Source organism: Nematolebias whitei, unplaced genomic scaffold (assembly GCF_014905685.2).
Source record: "Nematolebias whitei isolate Nwh7 unplaced genomic scaffold, NemWhi1 Nwh_scaf_136, whole genome shotgun sequence".
Classification (NCBI taxonomy): domain Eukaryota; kingdom Metazoa; phylum Chordata; class Actinopteri; order Cyprinodontiformes; family Rivulidae; genus Nematolebias; species Nematolebias whitei.
In genome coordinates, this window is record NW_023618681.1 from 1 (window position 1) to 13,330 (window position 13,330).

Genomic DNA, 13,330 nt, shown 5'->3' on the forward strand with positions numbered 1-13,330 from the left:
TTGACACGTGACTTGTTGACACTTGTTGACACGTGACTTGTTGACACTTGTTGACACGCGACTTGTTGACACGTGACTTGATGACACCGTGACTTGTTGACACTTGTTGACACGTGACTTGTTGACACTTGTTGACACGTGACTTGTTGACACCGTGACTTGTTGACATTTGTTGACACGTGACTTGTTGACACTTGTTGACACGTGACTTGTTGACACCGTGACTTGTTGACACTTGTTGACACCGTGACTTGTTGACACTTGTTGACACCGTGACTTGTTGACACGTGACTTGTTGATGCGTGTTGACACTTGTTGACACGTGACTTGTTGACACTTGTTGACACCACGGTATACGTTGAAATCGATCCACACCACGATTCAAACAGGAACAAGCTGAGTGTCTGTGTTAGGACGCTGCTAAAAGAGAAACTATTGAAATTCTTCTAGTTGTCTGGTAAACAGAGTTTATTTGAGCCTAAAGTTTTATGCATGTGTGACTCAGCTTGATAAAAACTCCAACAGCAGATTTATAACTACAATGCTTCAGTAAAGTTTGAAGCACGTGTGTTTTGTGTGTTAAGGTGTGGACAAGGCTGCGTACCTGATGGGCATCAGTGCCTCAGAGCTGCTGAAAGGCCTGCTGAACCCTCGAGTCAAAGTTGGGAATGAGTTCATTGTTAAAGGGCAGACAGTTGAGCAGGTAACCAGTCCGTCAACCACCGTGAACCATCTCAACCAGCCACCTTTAAACTAAACTCGCCTTGTTCTGCCCGACCGCAGGTCAACTACGCCGTGGCGGCCTTGGCCAAAGCCACTTATGACCGTATGTTCAAGTGGCTCGTGGGTCGAATCAACTCGTCTTTATACACCTCGCTGCCCCGACAGTACTTCATCGGAGTTCTCGACATCGCCGGATTCGAAATCTTTGAAGTAAAGACAAAAAACCAGGAACTCTTTCATTTACTGGAGCCTGACCGATATGGAAATTTTGGCTTTTGTTGACAGCGATACTGGGAAGGGGAAGGTGACCGCCGATTACCGATAATGGCTGGAAATGTTTGAGTTTTGTCGACCACCAAGAATCTGAGTAAGCAGCGAGTGCAGTGGGGCTTCTTGGTTAAGCGCAGCTGTTAGCAACCATGAAGCTAAGCTAATCAGATCCAGCTGTACGTAGTCCCACAGCAGGTTTACAAGTGGAGCACTGGTCACAAGAACAGTCTTCCTAGCCTTCGTTCACATTTTCTATCCTCCACTACTCACCATAAAGTTATCAAGCGTGTTACAAAAATAAGAATCAAACAGAAACGCCTTCCTGTTCATTGTTCCAACAGTCAGTCACGTCTGGTGAAGGTCTGATTAGATCACTGCAGAGTTTAGTTTTCTTTGTCGGGAAGTAAAGATTTCAGACCAACAATGCATTTCATCGAGGACGACAAAGATAACGTCACTAACACCGATATATTTGACCTCTACGCTAGATTTATTGTTCTGGATAAAGTTTTACAGGCAGGTTATCTAAACTTTAGCTAGCTAACTTGGGAGGCACGTACGTAGCTAACAACAAGCACGTTGGAGGATTGAAGAGACTTTATTGTGGATTTGTTTTACAGATCAGTTAAACTCAACTCACCATGACCTGTTCAGAAAAATACACTGCACAGAGTTGCTTTGTGGAAAAGTCTTCAAATGACACTCTTTTAAAAGAGCATTTGTTCCAGATGAAAGTTTAAAGTAACAAGCGGTGCACGGTGTCTCCTGTTGCTGAGGGGTTTGAACTGTGATTGTTTAGAGTTTTGAAGACTGGAATTGAACAGGGAATGAAGTAAACCTAAATGTTTTTGGTGCAAGATATTCAAGAGGGTAGGAGTTACTCTGGAGAAGAACAGAGGAAGGTTTTTTGTTGTTTCTTGTCCGAGGCGGAGGAGAGTGACGGATCCTGGTGAGAAGAGGGAGACGTTTTCTCCACCAGCAGGCGCAGTGGTGGAGCTAAGGGCTGGCCACTGGTGGACGTCAATACCACAGATTGATCTGCAGCCACCCCATTTCTCTGAGAAAACTACACTTTTAAGTGATAAAAACTAGAAAGCAGTTTTCTCAAATGACAGAGGTGGTCAGTTTACATACAGGTATGACTGTGGCCCGCTACGATTTTGTCGTGACAACCCAATTTTCTACTGGGACCTTTCTTACGCCTAGCTGTAGAAACACACCAAAATGGAAGTTGGCACGTTGCTTATTTTTCAAGTTATCCAACTCACTAAGTTTGAATATATACAGACGTACGGACATGGCAGCCATTTTTTAAAGTTACCGTTCTCACAACACGCATGGACGGACGGAGGGTACTTCCATTCCCCCTTTTCGCTCCTCGGAAGGGGACAAGAGGGGTTTCCAACACAAGCCTCTAGGTCTTTTAGTTTCTGATAAATAAATGTCATAGCCCTGGTTTTAAAATGAAACTAAAACTGCAGTTTCTCATTTCCTGCAGTTAAACAGCTTCGAGCAGCTGTGCATCAACTTCACGAACGAGAAGCTGCAGCAGTATTTCAACCACCACATGTTCGTCCTGGAGCAGGAGGAGTACAAGACCGAGGGGATAGAGTGGACCTTCATAGACTTTGGTCTGGACCTGCAGGCCTGCATTAACCTCATAGAGAGGGTGGGTTTGCTTCTTATCTGCGAACTGAGTGGAAACATGCAGGGTGGTTGAAAATACACTTAACGAATCTTTGTGTTTAGCCAATGGGGATTCTGTCCATCATGGAGGAGGAGTGCATGTTCCCCAAAGCCACAGACCACAGCTTTAAAACCAAACTGTACGACCACCACCTGGGAAAGTCCCCGAACTTCCAGAGACCACGACTTGACAAGAAGCGCAAATACGAGACCCACTTTGAGGTGGTTCACTACGCCGGAGTGGTGGGTAACAGTTGATGTTACTTATGATCAGAAGGAGTTTACAGACTCTTACATGAGATGCTTCAAAGGTCTGGATGATCTACTTTAAGTCTTATTACAATCATCAAGTTTGGGCTTCTTATGTAGTAACACTAAAGATCATTGTAAGAACGCTCATTTAAAAGCTGAGGCATCTAGATGGAGTCTAAAGTGTTAGTTTAGAAGTTTGGGACATTTGAACGGGTCTGAATTTGGTAAATATGAAGTGATGTTCCTCCATCACATGAAGATAAAAAACATTTAGCTCAGTAAAAGCAGTAGCAGCATCCCATCTGGCCTGGAAACGTTGAGGACGCTGGCAATAGGCCTGTCACGATAACACATTTGGTTGGGCGATTAACTGTCTCAGACATTATTGTGATAAATGATAATATTGTTTGGAGACAGTTTTAAACTAATGATAATAACTAGTCCACCTGTATCTAACACGAAGCTTGTTGTGAAGGTGCCGTACAACATCACAGGCTGGCTGGACAAGAACAGAGATCCCCTGAATGAGACCGTGGTGGCGCTCTTCCAGAAGTCCTCCAGCAAACTGATGGCTGGGCTGTTTGATTATTACATCTGCGCTGAGACGGGTAACTAATCGTCTCCTCTGAGGGAGCAGGCTGTAAAACTCCCAACGACTATACAAGATGAGCTAAACTGTTTGTGTTGTTTCAGCGAGTGAACACAAGAGTGAGACCAAACACAGGAAGAGGAAAGCTGCGTCTTTTCAGACCGTGTCACAGTTGCACAAGGTGAGTTCGACAGATGTGGCAGCGCAACACGAAAGCTGATCAAAATCTAAACAACGCTTACAGAAACAGCAAAACAACGTGGGCTAAAAAACTTTCAAAAGTACCAAAGGTCCAGAAATGATATTTTCCATCCATCCATCATCCTCCACTTGTTCTGGACTCAGGTCTCGGGGCAGCATCTTGAGCAGGGAAGTCCAGACATCTCTCTCCACAGCCTCTTCCAGCTCTTCTGGGAGGACTCCAAGGTGTTCCCAGGACAACAGAGAGACGTAGTGTTTCCAGTGTGTCCTGGGTCTTCCCTGGGGTCTCCTCTCAGTCGAACATGTCCAAAGCACCTTCCTTGGTAGGCGTCCAGGAAGTTTCCTTAGCAGATGTTTGAACCACCTCAGCTGACTCCTCTGGATGTGGAGGAGCAGTGGTTCTACTCTGTCTCTCCTGATAACTGAACTTCTCCCCCTGTCTCTAAGGGAGAGTCCAGCTACCCTGCAGAGGAAACTCATTTCAACCTCCTGGATCCACAATCTCATTCTTTCAGTCTCTACCAGAGTTCAGAAATTTTATTTTGAGAGCTAAATAAATCAGGTTGGTCCATTTGAACCCTTTTTCTCATCCTGGTAAAAACCAATGCAGACAGGATTCTACATCGCGTTACAACCTTTCATTCTGAGATTTTGCTTTTGGAAACTTTAATTCCTCTTTTTCTGGATGTAAATCACATTTCTTGGATGATTGTTTCCTCTGGTATCAGATGCTGTGCAGCTGGAAGGATTTTTACTGAAACTTTTTTTAGTTTTGGACATTTGTTATGATGCGTAACCATGGCAACAAGGCAGTTTTCTACAACCAACAGCAGCTGATTAACATCTCAAAGCTCAAATAATATCTCAACTACAGCCCCAAATCTCAAACAAGTTGAAAAGGATGTTCTGTGGATGCATTCTCATCTACCTGCCAGCTGTGCTCGGGTGCCTGACCACTGAGATCCTGGAACTAGCAGGAAACACGGCTCATGACAGCAGAAGGACAGGATCGTCCCTCAGCACCTACAGTTGGCTGTCCGCAGAGAAGAGGAGCTCGGCAGACTGCTGGGAGGAGTGGTCATCGCTCTGGGAGGAGTTCTGCTCGGCATTGGGGCGGTCCTACAGCCCGGGGGAACCGAGAGGCCAGCTGAGTCTGGGTGGACGGATCAGACGGCATCTGCAGCCAGTTTCTTAGGATCCACTGTGGGATGGACCTTTACAAGAGATCCTTCCTGTCTACAGCATCAGCATCTATAACGTCTCTTAATGAAATGAGGATAATGAGTTACAACAACAAATAATTTCCCTTTGGGATTAATAAAGTATTTTTGAATTTAATTTGAATTGAACTGAACCTAACTGTTTTTGTTTTTTTAATACCATGTTCTTTTATTTGTTATTCTCAATTTGTATGCTTTTTATGATTGTCCACTGTTGTCATCACTCTGTTAAAAACAGGTCTCTCTCTCTAAATGAGTCCCCGAGGCTCAATGGGACTAACCTGTTTAAATAAAGGTTGAATGGAGTCCAGAGGCCATGGATCCAGGAGGGGAAACCTGCTTGGATCCAGGTCATGTTCTTTTGGTCATGACCCGTTTGTCATGATCACGTGAGAGTTAGAACACAGGCAGACCAATAAATCTTGAGCTTTGCTATCAGCTCAGCTCCATTTTCACCAGAATCACCACCTTAACCTGGTGGAGGGGTTTGAGTACCCCTCTGCTCCTGGTCTCCCAGGGCAAATATAGCCTCTATGGAGGGGTCAAACTAAGAGCAATTTGAAGACCTTGATGAAGAAAGAGCAAAGGAAAAAAGTTACCTGGCTTGGAAATGGGAAACTAGGATACCCTCCTGGAGCCACGCTTGAGGATGTCTCAGTAGCTCAGGCAGCATAACAGATCAGTGGTTAGCACTGTTGCCTCGCAGCCAGGTCTTAGTTTCGATCTATGTTAGATCGATCCCCCACACGGACCTTGGGTCTTCCTGTGTGGAGTTTGCATGTCCTCCTCATGTTTGGGAGGGGTTCTCTCCAGGTACTCCAGTTTCCTCCCACAGTCCAAAACCTGCATGTTAGGCTGTCTCAGGCCCAGGCCTCCCTTGCAAAAGAGATTTGTGATAGCAATGGGATTTTCCTGGTTAAATAAAGATTAACTAATAATACAGAGTGCATGGAAGTACACAGTTGGTTTTATCAAAGTCTTTAGAGAAAAACCTTAGTGGAGTAGTCAATGTCAGGTGCACGTGTTAGGCCAAGGTGAGGCCATAGGCGTGCTCGTTCCTGGCATCATAAACTGGCCTTGGGTATGTGAAACTTTCTAGTCTTTAAAAAAAAACATAAATAGTGGTTCTGACATTTTTATTGGGCTTGATTAGGTCCATATTCCTGCAACATAGGAAAGACTTGGCATTTGCCAAAAAGGTGTTTGATTTCTATGACATGTATAAGAGAGCGTTCACTTCTGAAATTCATCAATGTAATTTAGACGTCACTGTTTGTTTTTATTTACAAGGGTATAGTAGGTAACTTAACTGAACTTTAAATAACTTTGAGTCTACTCTCATACAATTTAAAGGGATTATAGTACTTTACCCAGTACTGTGTAAATCATAAAACTGATGGTAAACAACTTGAGTCAAAATAACTTGTTCTAATGAGATGAGTCCAGAATCAGAACTTCCTGGCTTCTAAACAATGTACAAGAAGTAATACAATATTATTATTCATCTAATCACCATTTTTTGGTTTAATTGCAGGAAAATCTGAATAAACTGATGGCGAACCTCCGCAGCACTCAGCCTCACTTTGTCCGCTGTATAATCCCCAACGAGACCAAGAATCCAGGTAAAATAATCCAACATTTCTGATAAATCACAACCAGACACTGTACGGTAATAATTACCTTTAATATTCTTATCACTGCTGCCGTAAGGTAGCTTCTGTGAAAATTTAGGTGTCCAGAAATGAAACATATGTCCTCAAACATTTCATCTGGTAAAATAAAGGTCTAATTTAAAAAAATTAAAAAACTAGTTAATGTCCTATGCATAGTTTTGTTTTCAACCAACAGTCCAACTTTTAGAGTTTCCGGGTAAGTTCTGTGTTTACCTTTTTTAACATTTGAACACAAGAACTAGAAATGAGACCATTTGTTTTGTCCATGTTTGCCCAAAGAGACAGTGAGCCTCAACAAGCAGGTAACGAGTGAAGCACTGAACCAATTCAATGAGCACGCTGGCTGATGTGTTTTATATATTTTAAACACCACAAAAATAGGACTATCTAAATGTTTTGTTCCCAGGTGTGATAGATCCCTTCTTGGTCCTCCATCAGCTGAGGTGTAATGGCGTCCTCGAAGGAATCAGGATTTGCCGAAAGGGCTTTCCGAACCGTCTCCTGTACGCCGAGTTCAAACAGCGGTGGGTTCTAAATGTGATCATTTTATTACTGTGCAAAAGTCTACAACCACCCCTCATTTTCACCGGCCACCATGAAAAACAGGAGCTGAACTTTAGCGTGGTGGTGTTAGGGTGAATTTACCTCCAGTGTTAGTGCTGCTACCGCTCCAGATTTAGTTACAAACACATTTGGTTTGCTCAGATTAATTAGCTGTGAAGCCTTTGGAGTCAGCCCATCAGCTGTATAGTTAATGATTACTTTCTAATAAATTGATTACAGTCCTTTTGGGGTGGGCAAAACAACTCCACTAAAGTAGCAGCTGAGAGTCATTCTTAATACATTCTCTGAGTGCTAACAGATTAAACTCTTTGCTTTAATCTTTGACATGCAAGGCCACAGGAGACATACATTTAAGGAATGCTACGGTGACTGTTTTAGTTTTACTGCAGAGGAGTCCATGCCTTGAAGACTTCTAATGTCGTCTGAAGCAACGACTCTTCAGACATAAAAAGGCTCTCAAAGTCAGTGTTTCCCCTACCATTATGCAAGGAGGGTGCCCCGCCCCCTCAACGCCCTGCCTACTGAATACATCTTTTATCTTCCACTTGTCCGCCTTAAATAACTGAGTTGTGTCCAATGTTCACTTCAACCCACTACACTCCTCAACTTCATTAACCCATGTTATTGTTTCAGTTACCGTATCTTAAACCCTTCTGCCATCCCCGAGGACTCGTTTATGGACAGCAGGAAGGCTGCAGAGAAGCTCCTGGGCTCTCTAGATGTAGACCACACCCAGTACAAGTTTGGACATACAAAGGTACAGGGAACCCGTACTAATGTCGTTGTCTTGGTTTAGGTTGCCTGATGGTTGCATAACATTCTGTTTTTGAAATATAACCTGCTCCGCTTTAGGTTTTCTTTAAGGCTGGTTTGTTGGGTCAGCTGGAGGACATGAGAGACCATCGCCTGTCTCACATCATCACCGCTGTTCAGGCCATGTGTCGAGGGAAGCTGATGAGGATCGAACGACAGGATTTGACATTGAAGAGGTCAGTATGAGGGTAAAAACAAAAGGTTTGAAGACCACCTTAATGTTTCTTGTACTGGGGGGCGTTAACTCCACATCTTTAGGTGCATCTCCATTTTTAAGTACCACTCTAATTACTTTATATTGGGTTTTACTCAAGTGTAGGTGTGTCTCCATTGGGAGTGTGTCCGTCACTCTGTGGGCGGCAGCCTGATTTCTTTATATTTTTATTTGTCCCAGCACCGTTCATACATTCAAGTGAAGAATGTTTTTCAGACACCTCTCGGTACACTTGCTCGTTCCTCATGGCTCCATCAAGCTCACGCTGTATGCACCTCATCATTGGTCCATGTGAAACATGAGGTTTGCAGTTCGCCATCTTTATCTCGGGAAAGTACGTTCTGCAATGATCGGATTGAAAATGGTGCTTCAGGAGGAGCTTGCAAGTTCATCCTTGGTTCATCCAGTGACGGGCCGGTCAACGGCTGCAGTTTGCTTATGTCAAAATCGCTTCCTCGGCTTGTCTTGCTTGGAACCACGACTGAGACGGGTCCAATAACAGGGCAGGAACAGGCAACGGAGACACAATTGGCCGATGCTGAGTCGATGCGAACTTATTAAAGCCAGGTCCGTGGAGAAGCAGCTTTAAACTGGATCATCTCGCTCTTTCTCAGACATCTCAACACCTATTTATTTTTTAATACACATACCGTGAACTGTTTGTAATTTTCTACTTAAACTAAACTGAGCGGTTGAGAAGAATCGGTTGGTAGAACAATGATGAAACTAAATAATGACTTGTCTGTCTAGTCTTTTTGAGCTTTTGTGGGTTTGAATTATTCCTTTCAGGGATGCTTTGATGGTCATCCAGCTCAACGTCAGGGCATTCTTCTCAGTTAGAACTTGGCCATGGATGATGATGTTCTACAAGCTCCGTCCACTACTAAAGAGCGCCCAAGTGGAGAAGGAACTGGCTGCGCTGAAAGAGGACTTTGCCAAGTTAAAAGAGGCCTTTGAAAGGTTGGTCTGCAGATTAAAACGAGCTGCTCAGAGACAGACTTCTAATGGTATCTGATGGTTGCGTTTGTGCCCATCAGGTCTGAGGTGAAGCGGCGGGAGGCCGAGGAGCGGCAGGTGGTGTTGGTTCAAGAGAAAAAAGATTTGGCTCTGCAGCTTCAAGCAGTGAGTTAAATTTTAGGAAGCCGTGATGCATTTCGTTTCTACGTTTCGTTACATTTAGAGCCTGTGCATCGACACTGTTAAGACTGTTTATTCCCCCATGATGAACAGAAAGAGATTGCCTTGAATTTTCTACAACTATGTGCATTTAGCATTAGAGCCCAACTGGTTTATCGGTAGGGACGATATGTTAGGCCAATATGGACGTTTGGGGACATATTCTGGTGATAATTGTCCCAATATGCTCCCATATAAGCACTTCTAATTTTCACCCCTAAAATGCTGGAACCAGCCGTGTCCTTACTTGCAAACGGCGTAATTGTACAATGTATCCAGCAGAGGGTGCATGCGGACTACTTTCAAGTCATGGCCATGCTACTTGACTCCACACAGCCGAAGTAGGGAACAACTAAATACTGTGTAGCATCCACCAACGTTCAGTCAGGTCATCTGGACGGTTTCGTTTTTTGCTGAGATGTTTCGTCCTTCAGCCGAAGGACTTCTTCAGTCTGAGAAGCCACAAACAAACTGGAGTCCCATAAATGACCTGACTAAACGTTGTTGGATTTATAACCTGGATTATTGGGCATGAGCTGAGTGTGGAGCACATTTTGCTGAACACAGCAGTTTAAGTTTATTGTAAATGATCTGTAAAATAAAACAAAAAATTAACTAAAATAATTTCTCTTCAATCCTCCAACCTGCTTGTCATTAGCTACGTGCCTCAAATTAGCAAGCTAACATTTATCATAGGCTATTGCCTGTAAAACTTTATCCAGAACAATAACTCTAACGTAGAGGTAAAATATATCGGTGTTAGTGACGTTAACTTTGTCGTCTTCAGTGAAATGCATCGTTTGTCTGAAATCTTTACTTCTCTAAAAAATAAATAAACCCTGCAGCGATCAGTACTAATGAGACCTTCACCATACGTGACTGTCGAAACAATGAACAGAGAAGGTGTTTCTTTATTTAATTTCCATTTTTGTAACATATTTGATAACTTTATAGTGAAAAGTGGAGGATAGAAAATGTGAACGCACGTTAGGAAAACTGTTTCAAGACTTCAAGTGTTAAAACATGTTTAAAAATAGCTGTTTACTTAGAATCTTGGGGGTAGACAAAGCAAAAATAATTCAGACAATATATAGTTTATCGACATTAGCCTTCCCCTCCCAATATCGGTATCCGAGATAGCCAACATTTCCATACCGGTCCGACTCTATTTAGCATATAATTAATACACAGTTGGTTGTGTAAATATTGTTTGCAGGCAAAAGTTAGACTTAAAGCAGTCAGGCTGGCCCCTATCTATATACATATACTGTATATATATATATATATATGAAAATATTTAATCAGATTAAGCAAAAACTTGACAAATGACTTCAAAATTGAATCATTCTTCCGCTGACTCATGCCCAGCTTTGGGCACAACTTTTGCACTGTATTGTATATATTTTTTTCATCCTAATTATTCAGGAGCAAGACAACCTAATGGATGCGGAGGAACGCTGCAATCAACTGATTCAGTCTAAAATCTCCCTGGAGTCAAAGCTGAAGGAGATGCAGGAGCGATTAGAGGATGAAGAGGAGGTGACTGCCAACTTGACATCCAAGAAGCGTCAGCTGGAGGACGAGCTGGCATCGCTAAAGAGAGATGTTGACGACCTGGAGATGACACTGGCCAAAGTAGAGAAAGAGCGACACAGTGTTGAAACCAAGGTGTGGCACCACACAGCCGTCTTACTGCTGGTTTCATTCACTTCCTTCTTGTGCAGGCTATGAGGCTTTCTTTCTTTTGTCCAGGTGAAGAACCTGTCACATGAGATGTGTGTTCTGGATGAATCCATTGCATCTTTGAGCAGAGAGAAAGCGGCCCTGTTGGAGGCTCACCAGCAGGCACTTATTGACCTCCAGGCGCAAGAGGACAAGGTCAACATGCTGGCTAAAGCCAAAGCTCGACTGGAGCAGCAAGTGGACAATGTAAGGAAGATTGTCCCTCGAAACTTTAATTCTAACATGGAACATGATAACTTCCAGTTCCAGGGCGGTCTGTTTTCTATGAGGCAGTTAAACCCACAATGGGATAATCCTCTCAAGTTGAATCAAAGGCAAATAAACTTTTTTTATTCTTCAAGATATTTCTCTTCTAAAATTAGGAGCTCTTTTTGTGAGAGTTAAATAAGTTAAGCTGCCTTTAATACTAGAAGGAGCCCCACCCCTAGATTACAAGTGTCCCCTTGGCTGTTCATTTGGTCCCAACCTACAAATTTTTGGGAGGTCCCAAAAATAGGGTATTTGTCCTTTTAAGAGTTCTTATAAAATCTGGACAGCTCTTTAGGACACGTACATTTCTTTCAAATGTTTATACGTAAATGGATACACCTTTGATTTTTGCTATAGTTTCAAAATACTGTTTGACATTGTCTAGCTTCTGAAAGGACATTCCTTTGATCCTTTCTTCTGTGCAGGCTGAGGCTTCCTTAGAGCAGGAAAAGAGGGCACGAAGCGAACTGGATCGAACTAAACGTAAACTCGAGGGTGATCTGAAGCTGTCCATGGATTCAGTGAAGGACTTGGAGAACCAGAAGGAAGAGCTGGAGGACAGACTGAAGAAGTAAGGATTGTTTATTGACCATTTAGGTGCTTTTGGACCACAGAGGACTAGTTCAAAATCCTTACAACCATTTGATGTAGGTTTTTTGTTTTTGCATTGGGGTTACTGTGGCCAAGTTGGCAGCTGTGTTGTGCAACCACACTGTGAAATATCACACATAGGTACTTATAACCTGCAGAGTGTCCGTAGAGCTGCTTGGTCCAAATGCACCCAATGACTCAAGAGCCAGTCACTTAGGGTCAAAATGTTCATTATTCTCTCACCTTTTACTCTTCTTAAGAAAAGACTTTGAGTTGGATCAGTTTCAAGCCAAAATTGAGGATGAGCAGAGTGTGGCTGCTCAGCTTCAGAAGAGGATGAAGGAGCTTCAGGTTGGTCTGAGAACAGGGATTATGCTGCTTACTGATCTTCCTCCTCGCTGGTGCTGCTTCAGCATGCTTTGATTGTTCTGCAGACTCGCATTGAGGAGTTGGAGGAGGCGCTGGAGGCAGAGAGGGCGTGGCGACTCAAAGCTGAACGTCAGAGGAACGACATGGCCAAGGAGCTGGAGGAGCTGGGAGAGAAGCTGGAGGAGGCAGGAGGAGCCTCGGCTGCTCAAATCGCCCTCAACAGGTTGTCTAAAATTAGGCTAACTTAGGCCCAATCCAGTAACTAAATATTATTTTCCATAGTTGCTTTTTAAAATTAAAATTAGGTGTATGGTTGCTTTATTTAAATTTGAATAAATGACAGTTCAGAAGAGTTGGTAGCTAAATGGATTAGTGTTTCCCATTTCTAAAAATTGTACATAATTTCGTATTGAACAGAAAGCGAGAGGCTGACTTTCAAAAGATGCGGCGGGAGCTGGAGGAGGCAGGGCTTCACCATGAAGCTACAGCCGCCACTCTGAGGAAGAAGCACTCAGACACGGTGGTGGAGCTCAGCGAGCAGATCGAAGGTCTGCAGAGAGCCAAACAGAAACTGGAGAAGGAAAAGACTGAGATCAAGCTGGAGGCTGATGACCTGGCTGCAAATGTAGAGCAACTGACCAGAACAAAGGTGCAAACAAACAACAAACCTACGTTTTTAAAAAGTCAGTTGTCTTAGTGTCCGTCACGTGGATAAGGTACAAATAGTGCTGGGTGGTATACCAGTTCATCTGGTACACTGGTTGTAATTTCCCCTCCGGTATGAATTTTTCCATATACCGCCACACTAGCAGAGAAAACGGCTTTAACACTTCAACATGCAACAGTTTATATAATGTTCACCGCTAGAAGCTGGAGAGCGCAGCGTGGAATGGCACCGCCGCCAACAGACATACAAGGTAGAGCGCAGACAGCCAGGTAGCACAACAATCTGTTAGCTAACTGCTGGTCCTAAGGTGGAATAAAGAACAGAAAACAG

General features: G+C 43.4%; 1 protein-coding gene across 1 annotated transcript in view; it reads left to right on the top strand.

The window, feature by feature from the left end:
• Positions 1 to 584: 584 nt before the first annotated feature.
• The window catches only part of LOC119429226 (myosin-7-like), a gene marked incomplete at its 5' end in the record, with an annotated part of 31,765 nt that continues 19,019 nt past the window's right edge, over positions 585 to 13,330 (top strand). Inside the window, 19 exons of the mRNA XM_037696901.1 lie at positions 585 to 703; positions 784 to 933; positions 2,492 to 2,662; positions 2,743 to 2,922; positions 3,407 to 3,539; positions 3,625 to 3,701; positions 6,476 to 6,563; positions 7,021 to 7,138; positions 7,812 to 7,935; positions 8,031 to 8,167; positions 8,995 to 9,165; positions 9,243 to 9,327; positions 10,807 to 11,049; positions 11,134 to 11,310; positions 11,799 to 11,944; positions 12,225 to 12,315; positions 12,399 to 12,556; positions 12,751 to 12,982; positions 13,201 to 13,250. Coding sequence (XP_037552829.1) covers positions 585 to 703; positions 784 to 933; positions 2,492 to 2,662; positions 2,743 to 2,922; positions 3,407 to 3,539; positions 3,625 to 3,701; positions 6,476 to 6,563; positions 7,021 to 7,138; positions 7,812 to 7,935; positions 8,031 to 8,167; positions 8,995 to 9,165; positions 9,243 to 9,327; positions 10,807 to 11,049; positions 11,134 to 11,310; positions 11,799 to 11,944; positions 12,225 to 12,315; positions 12,399 to 12,556; positions 12,751 to 12,982; positions 13,201 to 13,250 — 2,650 coding nt within the window. The remainder of the gene's footprint in view (positions 704 to 783; positions 934 to 2,491; positions 2,663 to 2,742; positions 2,923 to 3,406; positions 3,540 to 3,624; positions 3,702 to 6,475; positions 6,564 to 7,020; positions 7,139 to 7,811; positions 7,936 to 8,030; positions 8,168 to 8,994; positions 9,166 to 9,242; positions 9,328 to 10,806; positions 11,050 to 11,133; positions 11,311 to 11,798; positions 11,945 to 12,224; positions 12,316 to 12,398; positions 12,557 to 12,750; positions 12,983 to 13,200; positions 13,251 to 13,330) is intronic.